General features: G+C 39.9%; 1 protein-coding gene across 1 annotated transcript in view; it reads right to left on the reverse strand.

Moving 5' to 3' along the window:
- The window catches only part of LOC118812807 (SH3 and multiple ankyrin repeat domains protein 1), a 119,761-nt gene that overhangs the window by 55,507 nt on the left and 45,477 nt on the right, over positions 1-18,777 (reverse strand). The window contains exons 4-12 of the mRNA XM_036577940.1: positions 18,250-18,321; positions 16,955-17,063; positions 16,540-16,691; positions 12,633-12,800; positions 8,102-8,218; positions 3,785-3,862; positions 3,624-3,690; positions 2,974-3,143; positions 2,589-2,716 (exon numbers count right to left, since the gene is read on the reverse strand). Coding sequence (XP_036433833.1) covers positions 2,589-2,716; positions 2,974-3,143; positions 3,624-3,690; positions 3,785-3,862; positions 8,102-8,218; positions 12,633-12,800; positions 16,540-16,691; positions 16,955-17,063; positions 18,250-18,321 — 1,061 coding nt within the window. The remainder of the gene's footprint in view (positions 1-2,588; positions 2,717-2,973; positions 3,144-3,623; positions 3,691-3,784; positions 3,863-8,101; positions 8,219-12,632; positions 12,801-16,539; positions 16,692-16,954; positions 17,064-18,249; positions 18,322-18,777) is intronic.

Here is an 18,777-nt window from a genome sequence, read left to right on the forward strand (position 1 = left end):
TTACTGTTAAACTGTGTTGAACGATCAGCAGAGCTTTATTTTACTGTAAAGGAGGATTATTTTATTTTTACCTACAAATCTGATTCTGCTGTGGAGCCACAACAGGACAGTAAAAGAGCCGTACAGTGAAGAAGATGCAAAGACTGATCTATTCCATCAGCACTATTCTGTTCAATAGCACTGCAATTTTGTACACATTATCTGTAATGTATTATCAGATAAGCAGTATAATAAATTCCATAACAAAAACATTTGTATATGTATTTGGGGGTTGAGGGGGCTCCAACTTCATATTTCCTCAGCCACTTCAGAAATGCTGAAAGAAAAGCAGTTGGTCTCAGCGCTCACTCATCACCTACCATCTGAAAAACATCCTGCTAGACAATTTGTTCCTCGTCATGTTATGAAACAGATACACTGTTCTTATCTGGAACATTACGACAATAATACAAAACGGCAAAACAAATGAATTTGTTCCCAAAGCTTGAGGCAAATTGGCCTCATATCTCTTCTTGGTCAGAGATAATAAGCAGAAGGAGACTAAGTGACCTCAGAACAAGTAGAGGAAACAGCTGGCTGCCCAGCGAAAAAAGGTTATGTGGTCAGTTTTGGACAGAGATATGCTTTCTCTTTTGTTATTGGAGCTACATGAATGTCTTGGATATTTTATTTGCCAAAAATAGACTAAAAGAAGAAATCTTTGCATTTTCTAACTCTGAAAAATTCCTTTATCCTGAACTTTTTAAAACAGTAACATTCCTAAATATCCTAAAATAAGCATAGCATATTAATAATGTACTAACAGTAATAACGCCAGCTTGCATTAGCCAGCCTAAAATAATTTACAGTACATAGTGAAATGTACTATATACACAATTACAACTGATACATGTAGTGAAATAATGTATTTTTTACATTTTAAACCACACAAAATAGATTAACTGAGATTCATTTTAAAATCCAACACTCCAATGAAGATTTATTGATACATAAACACATCATCTGTTTTATAAGATCTCATTCATATTGCTCTTTTACTGCATCTGTAACAGAGAGACTGTAACAGCAAGACTGTAACAGAGAGACAGAAATAAAGATGGTAACAAAGACTGACACCAAGACTGTAAAAGGAAGACTGTAACAGATCCTGTAACAGAGAGACTCTAACCGTAAGACTATCATTGAGTCAGTATCAGAGAGACTGTAAAAAGACTGTAACAAAGATAGGGATGCAGTCTGTAACAGGCACTCTAACAGAGAGACTGTAACATACTGTAACAGAGAGACCATAACAGAGACTCTAATAGAGAGACTCTTGTGGAGACAGTAACAGAGACTACAAGAGAGAGACTGTAACAAAGAGACTGTAGTACAGACACTGTAATAAACGGAATATAAGAGTCTAAAAGGAATAATGTAATCGAAGAATGTAGATGAGATTCTTTAACAGAAAGACTGAAACAAAGACTGTACCAGAGAGACAGTAACAGGAAGACTGTAACAGGGACACTGTAAATGAGAGACTAAAAGAGGAACTGCAACAGACAGATCATAACAGAGAGACTATAAAAGAGACTAACAGACTGTACAGGGAGACCATGATAGAGATATAATGACATGGATTGTACCAGAGAGACTGTAATAGAGACTGCTTTAGGAATATTCTATTCTAGAGTCTAGAAATACTGTATACTGTATAGTAAGACTGTAGTAGAGAGACTACATTAGGGTTAGGAACAATGTAATAGAGAGACTATATTAGAGAGACTGTGTTAGGAACACTGTATTAGAGAGACGGTATTAGGAATACTGTATTAGAGAGACTGTTTTAGAGAGACTGCATCATGGATACTGTATTAGAGAGACTGCATCATGGATACTGTATTAGAGAGACTGTATTAGGGATACCGTATTAGAGAGACTTTATTAGAGAGACTGCAGTATGGATGCTGTATCAGAGAGACTATATTAGGAATACTGTGTTAGAGAGACTACAAGGAATACTGTTTTAGAAGAACTGTATTAGAGACTGTTAGAAATACTGTTTTAGAGAAACTATTAGAGAGACTGTATCAGGAATACTGTATTAGAGAGATTGTGTTAGAGAGACTGTATCAGAGAGATTGTAGTAGGAATACTGTATTAGAGAGGCTGTATTATGAATACCGTATTAGAGAGATTGTGTTAGAGAGACTGTATCAGAGAGATTGTAGTAGGAATACTGTATTAGAGAGGCTGTATTATGAATACCGTATTAGAGAGATTGTGCTAGAGAGACTGTATCAGAGAGACTGTAGTAGGAATACTGTATTAGAGAGGCTGTATTATGAATACCGTATTAGAGAGATTGTGCTAGAGAGACTGTATCAGAGAGACTGTAGTAGGAATACTGTATTAGAGAGGCTGTATTATGAATACTGTATTAGAGAGATTGTGTTAGAGAGACTGTATCAGAGAGATTGTAGTAGGAATACTGTATTAGAGAGGCTGTATTATGAATACTGTATTAGAGAGATTGTGTTAGAGAGACTGTATCAGAGAGATTGTAGTAGGAATACTGTATTAGAGAGGCTGTATATGGGTCTTACCCCTGCCTACCGCGCTGTTTCTGCTGTTTACTCTCAGGCTCCCCCACTCTCCCCCGGGATGGAGACCGGGTTCTGGCCCCGCGAGGACTACTGGAGCTCCTGAGTGCAAAAGATGCCCGACGCTGACCCTTAGCGAGAGAGAGAGAGTGGGGGGGGAGAGAGAGATAGAGACAGTGAGTGGGGGGGAGAGAGAGAGAAAGAGAGAGAGAGAGAGAGAGAGAGAGAGAGAGAGAGAGAGAGACAGAGACAGACAGTCGATATGTGGTTTACAGAATGTGCTGGGTAAGCAGGAGATGCTGGGCTACTACGCTCAAACATCTGCATCCCTAAAATCACCCCTTCAACCCTTAAGTGTGATTGTAATAAGTGAGGGACAGAGCTCTACCTGTACAGGTGCAGTGATGGGTGGAGCTACGATGTCAGAGGACGTGGCCATGGTATTCTCACTCTTGGCTCGTAAGAGTGGGTGGGGGTGGGGGAGGGCCATAGACACAGGTAGAATCCGCCCACTCTCAACTCGCTGAGGAGCATATTTGGGAGACTCCAAAAACGGAACTGATTGAAAGAAAGAACAAGACAACAAGCATGTTGATATTAGTAGATTTACATTAAACATTAATCACAAACTACTTATTAATCCCTGGTGCTTCCAATAACTGGCCACTTTATTAGAAACACCTACTTTGTACTTCCACTCGCTGGCCACTTTATTAGAAACACCCACCTTGTGCTTCCACTCACTGGCCACTTTATTAGAAACACCTACCTTGTACTTCCATTCACTGGCCACTTTATTAGAAACACCTACCTTGTGCTTCCACTCACTGGCCACTTTATTAGAAACACCCACCTTGTGCTTCCACTCACTGACCACTTTATTAGAAACACCCACCTTGTGCTTCCACTCACTGGCCACTTTATTAGAAATGCCTACTATGTACTTCCATTCACTGGCCACTTTATTAGAAACACGTACCTTGTACTTTCATTCACTGGCCACCTCATTAGTATACGTATCTAATTGAACAGACTTACCTACATCTGTGTCTTTATGATTTTTAATGATCTCTCCAAGTTCAAAATGGCCGGACATCACAGCCACCTGAGAAGAAACAGACAATGTAAAATATCTGTTTTGTTTTTTAGTTCCTGTAATAGTTATCAGTGCTTCAGCGCTGTACTGAAGACCGTGTTACCTGAAAGGGGGTTTGGCCATGCTTGTTCTTTATCTCTTTATTGGCTCCCCTGTAGAGGAGGACTCGGACGCAGCTCTCCTGATTGGACAGAAATATGTCAGTTTGCAGTGCACTGAGCTGAGCTTTACTACAGTAACAAGCGAAAGTGACTCACCTGGCTTAAAGCACTGCACATAACAAATTAAACACGCCATGTTTTATTTGTGGAGCACAAAACCCACAACATTCAGTAAAAGAAGTGGGACCAAGTAACTATCAAATACAGCCACATGATGGAAAATGTTCAGAAACATCAACACCCACCAGGTATTAGCTATTAAATCTACCAGAGTATCTAAACACCTCAACCCTGCAGGACACATCACAGGAGACTCACTGAGCAACCAGGCATCAACACAGAATTTACCTTTCAAAAGTATAAAACTCTTCCTATGATTTTCAATTCTCAAATAAAAAAACTGTTAAAAAATAATCATTAATACATTTAAGTTAATGTTGTTTTTATATATTATTACAGAATAATCAATCGACTAGCTAAATGAAACAACAACCCGAAAAAACTAATTTCCTGTTTCACTCTCTACCTCTAAGGGGTGCTACAGCACACTCAGTACTCTGCCAGTAGTTGGGTGGAGCTAAACTGCTGTAGCTGAATGGTGGAGCTAAACTGCTGTGGCTGAATGGTGGAGCTAAACTGCTGTAGCTGAATGGTGGAGCTAAACTGCTGTAGCTGAATGGGTGGGGCTAAACTGCTGTAGCTGAATGGGTGGGGCTAAACTGCTGTAGCTGAATGGGTGGGGCTAAACTGCTGTAGACTGAATGGTGGAGCTAAACTGCTGTAGACTGAATGGGTGGGGCTAAACTGCTGTAGACTGAATGGGTGGGGCTAAACTGCTGTAGACTGAATGGGTGGGGCTAAACTGCTGTAGATTGAATGGGTGGAGCTAAACTGCTGTAGACTGAATGGGTGGGGCTAAACTGCTGTAGACTGAATGGTGGAGCTAAACTGCTGTAGACTGAATCAAACGCCTATTTAAATAGAAGACAATTCTTACGACGGCGTTTTAGGGCCACTGTTAAGAAAAATAAAAATAATAGACTTTGAGAATAAAGTCGTAATATTTTGAGAAAACAAAGTTGTAGAATTACGACATTAAAGCAGCATTAATACCAGGAAAGATCGTAATATTGTGGCCAAAGCCTTTGTGAAGGGAAGCAGCGCCTCCTGGTGTTAAATGAGGGGCGCTGAGTTGGTGGAGTTTCTTTCATATCGATTCACCCATAAAGAAACACTCAGTCTCCCTGTCTCTCCTGCTCATCAGCACCAGCCTGTTATTAGGATAAGAACCGGCTGAAACGGCTGAGCAGGAAACCGTGTTTATCTAGAATAAAGAGCCAGACGGACTCGGAGGAAACTGTCTGTCTGTGTTGTTGAAGGAGAATCTCAAGCAGGGTCGTCTACACGGCTATCGGGGGCTCCATCTCCCCCCATTCAAAGAGGGCATGAAGTTTCACTGACAATGAGAATGATGATCAAAATGATCCACAGAGAGACAGGAGTGAGTGGAGCTCCAGCGCCAGTACAGCAACCGAGACCCCAACGCGTTATGGCAGCCCCCCTACAGTACAGCAACCGAGACCCCAACGCGTTATGGCAGCCCCCCTACAGTACAGCAACCGAGACCCCAACGCGTTATGGCAGACCCCTACAGTACAGCAACCGAGACCCCAACGCATTATGGCAGCCCCCCTACAGTACAGCAACCGAGACCCTGACGTGTTATGGCAGCCCCCCTACAGTACAGCAACCGAGACCCCGACGTGTTATGGCAGCCCCCCTACAGTACAGCAACCGAGACACCGACGCGTTATGGCAGCCCCCCTACAGTACAGCAACCGAGACCCCGACGCGTTATGGCAGCCCCCCTACAGTACAGCAACTGAGACCCCGACGCGTTATGGCAGCCCCCCTACAGTTAGCCCTCCTATCTTTAACCTCCGTACAGTACAGCAACTGAGACCCCAACGCGTTATGGCAGCCCCCTACAGTTAGACCACTTTATCCTCCAAATATTACGACTTTATTCTCAAAATATTACGGCTTTATTCTCCAAATATTACGGCTTTATTCTCGAAATATTACAACTTTATTCTTGAAATTGTACGACTTTATCCTCCAAATATTACGACTTTATCCTCCAAAAATTATGACTTTATCCTCCAAAAATTACAGCTTTATTCTTGAAATATTACGACTTTATCCTCCAAATATTACGGCTTTATTCTCCAAATATTACAACTTTATTCTCGAAATATTACGACTTTATCCTCCAAATATTACGGCTTTATTCTCCAAATATTACAACTTTATTCTTGAAATTCTACGACTTTATCCTCCAAATTCTACGACTTTATCCTCCAAAAATTACAGCTTTATTCTTGAAATATTACGACTTTATCCTACAAATATTACGACTTTATCCTCCAAATATTATGAGTTTATCCTCCAAATATTACGGCTTTATTCTCCAAATATTACGACTTTATCCTCCAAAAATTACAGCTTTATTCTTGAAATATTACGACTTTATCCTCCAAATATTACGACTTTATCCTCCAAATATTACGAGTTTATCCTCCAAATATTACGGCTTTATTCTCCAAATATTACGACTTTATCCTCCAAATATTACGGCTTTATTCTCCAAATATTACAACTTTATTCTTGAAATTCTACGACTTTATCCTCCAAATTCTACGACTTTATCCTCCAAAAATTACAGCTTTATTCTTGAAATATTACGACTTTATCCTACAAATATTACGACTTTATCCTCCAAATATTATGAGTTTATCCTCCAAATATTACGGCTTTATCCTCCAAATATTACGACTTTATCCTCCAAAAATTACAGCTTTATTCTTGAAATATTACGACTTTATCCTCCAAATATTACGACTTTATCCTCCAAATATTACGACTTTATCCTCCAAATATTACGGCTTTATTCTCCAAATATTACGACTTTATCCTCCAAATATTACGGCTTTATCCTCCAAATATTATGACTTTATCCTCCAAATATTACGACTTTATCCTCCAAATATTATGACTTTATCCTCCAGACATTACGACTTTATCCGCCAAATATTACGAGTTTATCCTCCAGACATTATGACTTTATCCTCCAAATATTACGAGTTTATCCTCCAGACATTACGACTTTATTCTCCAAATATTACGAGTTTATCCTCCAGACATTATGACTTTATCCTCCAAATATTACGAGTTTATCCTCCAGACATTACGACTTTATCCTCCAAATATTACGGCTTTATTCTCGAAATATTACAACTTTATCCTCGAAATATTACGATTTTATTCTTGAAATATTACGACTTTATTCTCCAAATATTACAATTTTATTCTCGAAATATTACAACTTTATCCTCGAAATATTACGGCTTTATTCTCCAAATATTACAACTTTATTCTCAAAATATTACAACTTTATTCTCGAAATATTACGACTTTATCCTCCAAATATTACGGCTTTATTCTCGAAATATTACAACTTTATTCTTGAAATTCTACGACTTTATCCTCCAAATATTACGACTTTATCCTCCAAAAATTACGGCTTTATTCTTGAAATATTACAACTTTATCCTCCAAATATTACGACTTTATCCTCCAAATATTACGGCTTTATTCTTGAAATATTACGACTTTATTCTCCAAATATTACGACTTTATCCTCCAAATATTACGGCTTTATTCTTGAAATATTACGACTTTATCCTCCAAATATTACGACTTTATCCTCCAAATATTACGACTTTATCCTCCAGACATTACGACTTTATCCTCCAGACATTACGACTTTATCCTCCAGACATTACGACTTTATCCTCCAAATATTACGAGTTTATCCTCCAGACATTACGACTTTATTCTCGAAATATTACGACTTTATCCTCGAAATATTACGACTTTATTCTCAAAATATTACGACTTTATCCTCCAAATATTACGACTTTATCCTCCAAATATTATGACTTTATTCTCCAAATATTACGACTTTATCCTCCAAATATTATGACTTTATTCTCAAAATATTTCGACTTTATCCTCCAAATATTACGACTTTATCCTCCAAATATTACGACTTTATCCTCGAAATAGAACGCCTTTTTTCTTGAAATATTTCGACTTTTTTCTCAAAGTCTATTATTTTTAATTTTATTAACAGTGGCCCTAAAACACCACCGTGCAATTCTACTCTTTAACTGTGTTTCTAAACTGTGTCTGTTTACCTTATTGTACAGAGCGCTTATGTGCAGCGCTGTGTTTCCTGATGCATTCTGGGAAGTGGTGTCCGCTCCATAGAACAGCAGATGCTCTAAGTGTTGAGCAAAACCATTTTGGCATGCCTGAGGGGGGGATCAGGGCGAACCAAAACCAGGTTAGAGGAAAAAGAAAGAAAGAGACACTACCATCAGGAGAGAGGAGAGGAGGGAGAAAAGAGAATAATAAGGAAAAGTAAAAAAAATGATAAATAAAATAGACAAAAGAAAAAGAGAGTTAAACAAAAGAGGAGAGGAGTGAGTGATTCGGTAAGCGAAAGGGGGGAAGGAGGGAGAGAAACAACTTTAATAAGTAACTTTTCAAAAACATAACTGAGCAAATCAGCCAGAACAGGACACACAAACACAAACACATACTGTTAGTTAAGGAAAACGGATGGATGGATGGATGGATGGATGGATAGATGGTGTGAGAAAAGGAGAGAGGGATGGATGGATGGATGGATGGATGGATGGATGGTGTGAGAAAAGGAGAGAGGGATGGATGGATGGATGGATGGATGGATGGATGGTGCGAGAAAAGGAGAGAGGGATGGATGAAGAGAACCTTATTTCTTGCAGTGGCACATTTTCTTCATGGCTGATCTGTTGAGAATGAAAGCAGGACTTGGTGGAAGAAAATGAAGAGGTGGAAAAGAGAGAGAAAAGAGAGAGAGACATCAAAACAGAGGAGGAAAGGAGTGTGAGAGAAAGAGAGGAAAGATGGAGTGGCTGGTGCAGTGGTCAGAGAAAGAGAAATAGAAAGAAAGCAGAATGAATGTGAGTGAAACAGCTTCGTCTTTCGTGTCTGAAACTTCTTTAGTTTTAGCTCTGGAGCTTTGAAGCTAATGTAGCTAACAGTAATGTACCCACCCAGGCTGAACTGCTGTGGGCTGAATGTTGGATATATGTAAATGAGTTGGTTTTTGTGACATCACAAACACAATCCATTTAAAACAGGCTGGTTGCAGCTCAGTTCAGTGTGTGGAGTGTATGGACTGGAGAGTGAAGAGTAGGTTTAGAACAGTGTTTACACACTGCATTATACTCTTATTAAAGAAGAGAAAATTCACATTTAAAAGTCAAATAATGAGCAAGAAGCACCAACGACCTTCTAACGATAACACTGGAGAAAAGTACAAAGCACAGGAAAAAGCTTGTGAAGATATTTAAAGTGAGCTTATCAAAGCCAGATAATAAAACTCCACACGTAATGGTTTTTGAAACTTAACTGAGTTTATATAGTTATTCTAGGTAGTTGCTACAGTGTAACTTCAAGGGTGCTGTTGTATTGGTTGTTTAGGCCATTGCTTGGTGGTTGCTAAGGTGTTGCTTAGCCATAGCTCTGCCATTCCAGTTGGTTACTAAAGTGTTGCTAGACCATTGCTGTGGTGTCTCAGATAGTTGCTAAGGTGTTGCTAGGCTATTACTATGCTATCCAAAGTGGTTACTAAGGTGTTGCTATGGTGCCATAGGTGGTTGCTAAGGTGTTACTATGCTATCCAAGGTGGTTGCTAAGGTGTTGCTAGGCTATCCAAGGTGGTTCCTAAGGTGTTGCTATGGTGCCATAGGTGGTTGCTAAGGTGTTACTATGCTATCCAAGGTGGTTGCTAAGGTGTTGCTAGGCTATCCAAGGTGGTTCCTAAGGTGTTGCTATGGTGCCATAGGTGGTTGCTAAGGTGTTACTATGCTATCCAAGGTGTTGCTATGGAGTCCTAGGTGGTTGCTAAGGTGTTACTGTGCTATCCAAGGTGGTTCCTAAGGTGTTGCTATGGTGCCATAGGTGGTTGCTAAGGTGTTACTATGCTATCCAAGGTGTTGCTATGGAGTCCTAGGTGGTTGCTAAGGTGTTACTATGCTATCCAAGGTGGTTGCTAAGGTGTTGCTATGGTGTCCTAGGTGGTTGCTAAGGTGTTACTATGCCCTCCAAGGTGGTTCCTAAGGTGTTGCTATGGTGCCATAGGTGGTTGCTAAGGTGTTACTATGCTATCCAAGGTGTTGCTATGGAGTCCTAGGTGGTTGCTAAGGTGTTACTATGCTATCCAAGGTGGTTGCTAAGGTGTTGCTATGGTGTCCTAGGTGGTTGCTAAGGTGTTACTATGCCCTCCAAGGTGGTTCCTAAGGTGTTGCTATGGTGCCATAGGTGGTTGCTAAGGTATTACTATGCTATCCAAGGTGGTTGCTAAGGTGTTGCTAGGCTATCCAAGGTGGTTCCTAAGGTGTTGCTATGGTGCCATAGGTGGTTGCTAAGGTGTTACTATGCTATCCAAGGTGGTTGCTAAGGTGTTACTGTGCTATCCAAGGTGGTTCCTAAGGTGTTGCTATGGTGCCATAGGTGGTTGCTAAGGTGTTACTATGCTATCCAAGGTGGTTGCTAAGGTGTTACTGTGCTATCCAAGGTGGTTCCTAAGGTGTTGCTATGGTGCCATAGGTGGTTGCTAAGGTGTTGCTAGGCTATCCAAGGTGTTGCTATGGTGTCCTAGGTGGTTGCTAAGGTGTTATATGCCCTCCAAGGTGGTTCCTAAGGTGTTGCTATGGTGCCATAGGTGGTTGCTAAGGTGTTACTATGCTATCCAAGGTGGTTGCTAAGGTGTTGCTATGGAGTCCTAGGTGGTTGCTAAGGTGTTGCTAGCATACTTGTATGGTGGTGATATAAGAGGAGTGTCCAGAAACATTTGTGTACAGAGTGAATACTGACTGTGGTGGAATAGGAGGTGGAGATATAAGCTCTACATATTATATAAGTGGAGTGACTGTTGAACATTCCCACACGTATGACTATGGAAAAACAGTGTTTAAGCGAAAGCTGCATGAAAACTGTAAGTCAAATCCGTTAAGCACCAGAAACCTAATCGGGTTTAGACTCTAAGATCCTGCAAAGTTTCTTTGTTCTTGCTAAAAAGCTGTATTACACATTTTTTGACCTTAGAATAATAATAAGATGTAAACAAAGATAAATAAATAAATGGAATTTTACAAACATGTTTCACTCTTTAGTCTTAATTTTCTCTGTATGTTTGTCCGTGTTTATAGATAACAGTGAATCATGCAGTGTCAGAAACCACAGAATCAAGACTATTAGAGGCACTGAACACCTCCACACAGTCTGAGACACGTGATGATTTAGACATGCAGTTAACTCCATGCTAATTGGTGAGGAATCAGCTTTCATTACTTATTAGTTACATAAGCCTCGTAGCTCCAGTGCTGAAACTAAAGAAGGAAACCTTGCCTGATTGACTATAACACATTTAAATTAGACTTTTCACTGAACTATCACACACACACACACACACACACACACACACACACACACACACACACACACAGCTAAAGCACAGAACTGCAAATTCGATGACAGTGTTTCCTGTGTAAATTGGCGCCCCCTGGAGGATCCAAACATTTATTGGTCATTCTACCATTGTCAATGAAACTCTGAAGCCCAGAAACGAGCTCAAAATATCAGAAAAAGTGAAGGTCTGTGTATTCATAAATTTACTAATAAAAATTGATTCAAATCGTTTTGAATTTTTTTTTGTGGTTTTTAATCATGTTGTGCACAGAAACAGGAGTGACATCACAGGTGCATATAATTTTTTGTCAGTTTAATCTGTAAAAATGCATTAAAGCGCAGTCCAATCTACCATGTTTATCATGTTTATAATGTTTATAATGTTTATCATGTTTATCATGTTTATCATGTTGATCCAGATCAGGTCTCTCTCTACACTTTCAGCTCAGCTGGCAGTTTGTAGTGAAATATTTCTCCAGCTCTCACTGTGATATCAGTGTTTCTCACCACATACTAATCCCAGTTTGCCTTGTCTATGTGAGCACCAACATGACAAAAAGATGAGAAATTCTGTGACAGATTGATGTCAGGGTCCTGATGCTCTCAGTTTTAGAAATCTGTAAAGATTTTCAGTTATGTAGAGTATGACCAGCATCAGAAAAGGGATTTTAGTAATGTTGTCAGTGGTGTTACAGTCAATGGTGTTAGGATCAGTGTTGTTAAGGACAGTGGTGTTACAGTCAGCGGTGTTACAGTCAGTGGTCTGTTATGGACAGTAGTGTTACAGTCAGTGGTGTTACAGTCAGCGGTGTTACAGTCAGTGGTCTGTTATGGACAGTAGTGTTACAGTCAGTGGTGTTACAGTCAGTGGTGTTACAGTCAGTGGTCTGTTATGGACAGTAGTGTTACAGTCAGTGGTGTTACAGTCAGTGGACTGTTACGGACAGTAGTGTTACAGTCAGTGGTGTTACTGTGAGTGGTGTTACAGTCAGTGGTGTTGCAGTCCTTGGTGTTACAGTCAGTAGACTGTTACAGACAGTAGTGTTACAGTCAGTGGTGTTACAGTCAGTGGTGTTACAACTTGACTGCTGTTCAATATAACAGACTATGTTTATCACTTGAATTACATTAACAATTGTACATTGTTTGCCACCGCAATGGTAGAATGACCCGTATAACAACACTTCTCCACATTCCAACACTACACACCTGATGGGACTCATCCCAGCCGTTCTCATCCCGGACCCCGAGGCGAGCTCTGTAGTACAGCAGGGTTTCACAGCAGGACGTGTCGCCCCCTGTCAATACGGAGTGGTAGAGCGCCGTCAGACCACAGCGATCTTTATAGTCTGGAGAGGCCCCCAAAGACAGAAGAGTCTATCAGAGAGAGAGAGAGAGAGAGAGAGAGAGAGAGAGAGAGAGAGAGAAAGAGGAGCTGAATGGGGCAAAAGGAGTGCAAAACAAATAATATATACACTGCCTTCACCTGGGGACACCTTACGTTCTTTTAAAAATTTGAACATGAAATTTTATTGCTTCTATTTTTAAGAAAACAGCAGTGCTAATGCTTATATACAGGGTGATTTAAAAAGATTCATCTGATTCAAAGCACCATATTTTTCCAACCGTGAGGCACTGAGGAACCAATCACATACCAATTGAAAGAGGGGGTCATAGAGTTTCTGACTGTCAGTGTGGCAGTGAGCCTCCAACAGCTCACAGCGTTCGTCGTTGGTACCAACAGTTCCAAGAAAAGGTCACCAGCATCACCAGATCTCACACCGTTTGACTTTTTTTATGGGGCTACGTTAAGGATTCTGTTTATGTGCCACTCCCAGCAACACTGGATGATCTCTGAAATCGCACTGAAAGAGCCGTGAGTGCAGCAACACCCGACATGCTCAATCCAGTATGGGATGAATTTGACTATGGCGTTGATGTTGTCTGTACAGCTGGAGGAGGTTCATACTGAGCACCTGTAAAATTACGTAATAAACTTTATGATCATTTAAACCGTTTACAGTTTAATGCATTGTTCTGTGATGATTTACAAGAGAAATAAATCATTTTGAATTTGGATGAATCTTTTTGAATCACCCTGTATAAAGTTTAGGTTTGGTTCTTTGTTAGTGGACTACGGACCAGAGCCTTACAACACAAATCCTTGATTTTAATCTTTCGTAGGCACTACAGAAAAAGGTGGAAAGCACATACTGAAGCTCATTTGGTCCAAAGTTGGTCTAAACATCTGAAAGGTTGGAGTACAATTGGGGTAAAATGGGTGTGGCCTTGTGGTTTATTCACAAGTTAGCACTATCACTAATATTATCACAATCATGATTTCCAAGAAGCTTCCAGCAAAACCAAAAAAGTGTCTTCCACCACTACTACACCACCACTACTACACCACCACCACTACTACACCACTACAACACCACCACTACTACACCACCACTACTACACCACCACTACTACACCACCACTACTACACCACTACAACACCACCACTACTACACCACCACAACTACACCACCACTACTACACCACCACCCTTATTGCGCCCCAGGTCTCACATTTATGCAAGTCATATAACTACAGCAGTTCTGGCTTTGCTAACTTTCTAGAAGGCTCATTAAAGGTTTTAGCGCTGTGACAGCCCCTCTCACTGCTCTGTTAAAAGGCAGTTTCCCGCAGTTATTTTAGGTGTTTTATATGTCTAAATATCCTGAAGCCTTGTTGCCATATTGGTTGGTCTGGTATCATCAAAGTGGCAGTTTAACCCAGCAAATTCAAAGTAAACAGACACTGACAGGCTCAGGCACTAAAACCCAGCTTTCCTCCTTTAGTTTCTCCAATATTTTGGAGGCTGGACATGGAAATCTACTCAAACAAGTTTGTGCAAGAACTGCCCCAGGATGAATTTCACCCAGTTTAAATTTAGGGACAGAGTAACAGGGTTGCCAGCGACGTTTTATGGACAGGGGGACAAACCTTTTACTAGGGGGGTCTGGGGGTATGCTCCTATAGGAGAAAATGTTTGTTTGTCTGAATTTTTGAGTAGCAGTAGGCACAAAATTGATCAAAAATATTACTATTTAGTGATTTATCTCTTCAAAATATCACTTGCGAAAATCTTCTTGCCTGACTGGCCTTCACTTGAGCTGCTGCTTCACTGAGCATCTCAAAGAAATTGAGATGGTTGAGGATTTGAGGGATATAAAACTGTGTTATGAGTAACGTTGTGAGACCTTTTCACTGACACTAACGGACCGTGAACAACAGTCTATAGCTACTACTGGTGTATAAAGAGCTGCCAATAAAGTTATTCCTGTCTTTCACTTGTTTACTGTTATACTATCAGTGACATTTCTTTGAATTATTAAAATAGTTGGCTTATCAGCTAGTTTCATTTTGTTTGCCCTTGTAACTAAGGTAGCCAGTGTTAGCTAACAAGCAGCCGCTAAAAACTCGACAGGAGGCGATATTTACCATAATTTGCCACAAATTCATGTTGAAGTGAAATAGCTTCACTCTGTAACTACTTACTGTTTCACTCTGTGTATTATATATTTTAAATAAGGTTTAAATAAGGTAAATAAGGTTTAAATAAATAAGGCCTGATATGACTGATTTACAACTTAACAGAGTCTAATACGAAGATAAACAGCAGGATTGCCGTCTTCTCGTGTTATATTAGTAAATCTCTGGTAGCACACCTGGCACAGTACTGCATTAGAGCAGCAGCAGCACCTCCCCAAGTTCTTAATGCCCTGCTATCACAGTATGTAATTTGGAGATGTGATGGCACAGTTAATTGAGAAAAACTATTGATGATTTGAAATAAAAATACCTAAAAGGGGGCTAAATAACATTTGGAGGGCTAAAACCTGCTAAAACTCACTCCAATGTCCAAAGAAAAACAAGGATTTCCAAAATGGTAATTTTACAGGAGAGGGTCAAAACATTCTTGACTTTTAATGTAGGTCAGGGTAAAGAGATTTTATTCCAAGCGGTTTTGGAGCATTTCTATTGGTTCATTCATCATGAAAATTTTACACAAAGTAAAGGACAGTTACTGAGCTCAAATGATGCAGAAAACTTAAAATGGAGAAAATTTTATTTATATGAACAGGAATAATATGAAACAGTGTAGCAGGTGCTTGTTTACAGCGAACACAAATGAGAGGAAGATTTTAGTGAGCTTACATTTTGATAAATGCATGCAGTGTAGCACCTCCCTCACCCCCCCATGACTCCATACTCAAATCTTCCTCTTCAGCAGTTTTAATTTTAGAGAGACTGGAGGCTTCCTCTGCCTTTTAAAACCAGGTGTAAATTTGCATTAGAGTCTTAAAGACGCTTCGTTGAGAGGCTTCCTTTAACAGTGTCAGCAAATAGATAGAGACATGAGCCTCAAACATGAGCTGAAAGAGTGTTTGTCATCAGAACAGTTTAAACTCTCATGATCAGATGTACGAGTGTGAAACGATGCAGCACATTATGCCAGCCACAATATATCAATACAGCAGCAACCACATTGGATACCATAGCAACCACCTAGCCACAACCTAGGAACCACCTGAGGTACTATTGCAACCAACTAATAACATCCTAGCAGCCACACTGAATACCATAGCAACCACCTTGCAACACTCTAGGAACCACCTGAGATATTATTGCAATCAACTAATAACATCCTAGCAACCACATTGGCTACCATAGCAACCACCTAGCAACACCCTAGGAATCACCTAAGGTGCTACTGCAATCAACTAGTAACACTCTAGCAAGGACATTAGATACTATAGCAATCACCTAGCAACACCCTAGGAGCCACCAGATATACTATAGCAAGCATCTAGCAACAACCTAGCAATCACCTGAATATCATAGCAACACCTTAGCAACCACCTTAAATAGCATAGTAACCACTGGCAGCACCCTAGCAACCACCTGGGAAAGTCTTAGTCTGCGTAATCACTCTGCCTTTTCTTAAAGGAGTGAACTTTTCCAGTTAGCACTGCTGCCTCTTCATCACTGAACATGGTCTGTTTACTCTTGTTGACATTTTAAAAGTCTTGGTGTCTCTGAACTGATGTAATGACAGTGTCAGTACCAGCAGGGCGGTGTGGTTGTGGGCTCTAACTGCTTTATGCAGTGGAGTGAATCCGTCTCTGGCTCTGAAGTCGTGATGAGCTCCGTTTAGCAGCAGCACCCGAATCCCCTCCACACTAAGACCCCCCAACACTGCTAGTGTCAGTGGGGTCTCTGAGAGAGAGAGAGAGAGAGAGAGAGAGAGAGAGAGAGAGAGAGAGAGAGAGAGAGAGATTTAACATAGTCGTTACTGTGTCGATACTGATAATCATTCAACATCATTCAACTGATAAAGATTCAACAACACAAAATTAACCATAATTCACTACGCTTATCAACATTTTGCCCCTCCTACCTTAAAGTTTCTGATTAGGCTGAATGAATAACCGACTCTAAATGTAGGTATTGTGATATAAACTGAGGTGTGTGTGTCTCACCTCCGCTCTCTGGGTCGTGATAGTTGGGGTCCAGCCCTTTCTCCAGAGCTTTACTCATCTTCTCTATAGCTCCGTTCTGAACATAGTCCAGAAACTTCTTCAGATTAGCCTGTGGAGGGCAGCACACACACGTTTTACACACAGAGTGTGGCTGAAGTCAGGCACTGCATATTAAAACACACACTTCTACACGTACAGCCTCTCTGAATGTTTCCAGTGTGTCCTCCAGAGGGCAGCAGACACACATTTATTCTCCCTGTACATGTGCGTTCATTACTCTAAAGGAGCTGTAGGAAAGTCTGGGCAATTCATTATAACATATAGACCACATTTAGTCCAGATCTCAATCTCAGATTAAATCCATATCTTAGCCCCAGACTTAATCCAGTTTTCACACAGCAAAAAATGATACCTTGTCAAGTAAAAATCTTTATTCTAGTTGATATGTTTAATATTTCTTATTTTGAGAAGGTTGTGCTCTTATCATAATATTATTTAGATTATCTCTAGACATATTTTTACCTGTTTTAAGTAATTTAAAAAAATTATCTGCCAATTCAGTTAAATAATTTTACTTCTAAAAAAAAGTTTGGAAATAAATTGAATAATCTTAAAATATTTCTCAATAGGAAAAATATTGGATAAATCAACTAGATTTAAGATAATTTCACTTGACAAGATGTTAATTTTTGCAGTGCAGCCTGAGAATTAATTGTGACGTCAACCTCAAATTTAGTCCAGGTCTCAATCACAGGTTAAATCTATATTTCAGCCTCAAATTTAATACAAATTTAGTCAAATTTACATCTCAACCACGGATTAAATACAGATTTCAGATTCAGACATGATCCAGATCTCAGAATCAGATTTCATTAAAATTTTACCTTAGATTTAGTTCAGATCATAACCTCAAATTAAACTTTTAAAGATTTTAGTCTTAAATTCAGTCCAGACCTCAGCCACAGACTTAAATCCAGATGTCAGCTTCAGATTTGATCCAGATCTCAGCCTCAGTCTAAATTCCAATCTCAGCCGTAAATCTATTCAAGAACTCAGTCTCAAACTTAGTCAAGACCTCAACCCCAGATTTAATCCCAATCTCAGTCTCAGATTTAGTCTAGTTCCCAGCCTCAGATTTAGTCCACTGGCACTCCAGATGTTAAACATAGACTTCAAAAATAGTCCAGATGTTAATCTCAGATGTAGCCCAGATGTCAGCCTTACATTTAGATCTGAAATCAAAGATGTTGCAAAACGTCCATTTTAAGAGATTTCCAAATACGCATGTACAGTACCTTGGTGTGTAGCTTGGCCAGGTGTTTCTCATCCAGGTTGGTCTGTTTATAGACCCTGCTCTTATACCTGAACTGTGAGAGAAAGAGAGAGAGAGAGAGATAGCAAACAGAGAGAGTGAGAACAAAGAGACAGAGAGAGAGAGAGCAAAGAGAGAGAGTGAGAACAGAGAGAGAGAGAGAGAGAGAGAGAGAGAGAGAAAGAGAGAGATTTGTGGTAATAAGGTTTTCACAGCAGTCTGATTGTAGCTGTGTAATATGTGTGAGCAGTGTGGTACAGTGATGTAAATCCACGTTCCGCTCTTCTGTAGAGATTTAAAATGGCTTCATAACAACAATTTACAGCCCAATATACAGAAGAATAACTGCACAGTGTAAACTATCCTCATTGGAACGTCCACAGGCAGCCATTATCTCCTCCCAACATCAAGTCAGCAGGGAGATGTGTTGATGTTTGTCATAATTAATTAACTCCATCTTCCCCTTGATCTGCAGAACTAATTTGTGCTCTTCCATCCATTCATACATGCA

This window comes from Colossoma macropomum, unplaced genomic scaffold (assembly GCF_904425465.1).
Source record: "Colossoma macropomum unplaced genomic scaffold, Colossoma_macropomum, whole genome shotgun sequence".
NCBI lineage: Eukaryota > Metazoa > Chordata > Actinopteri > Characiformes > Serrasalmidae > Colossoma > Colossoma macropomum.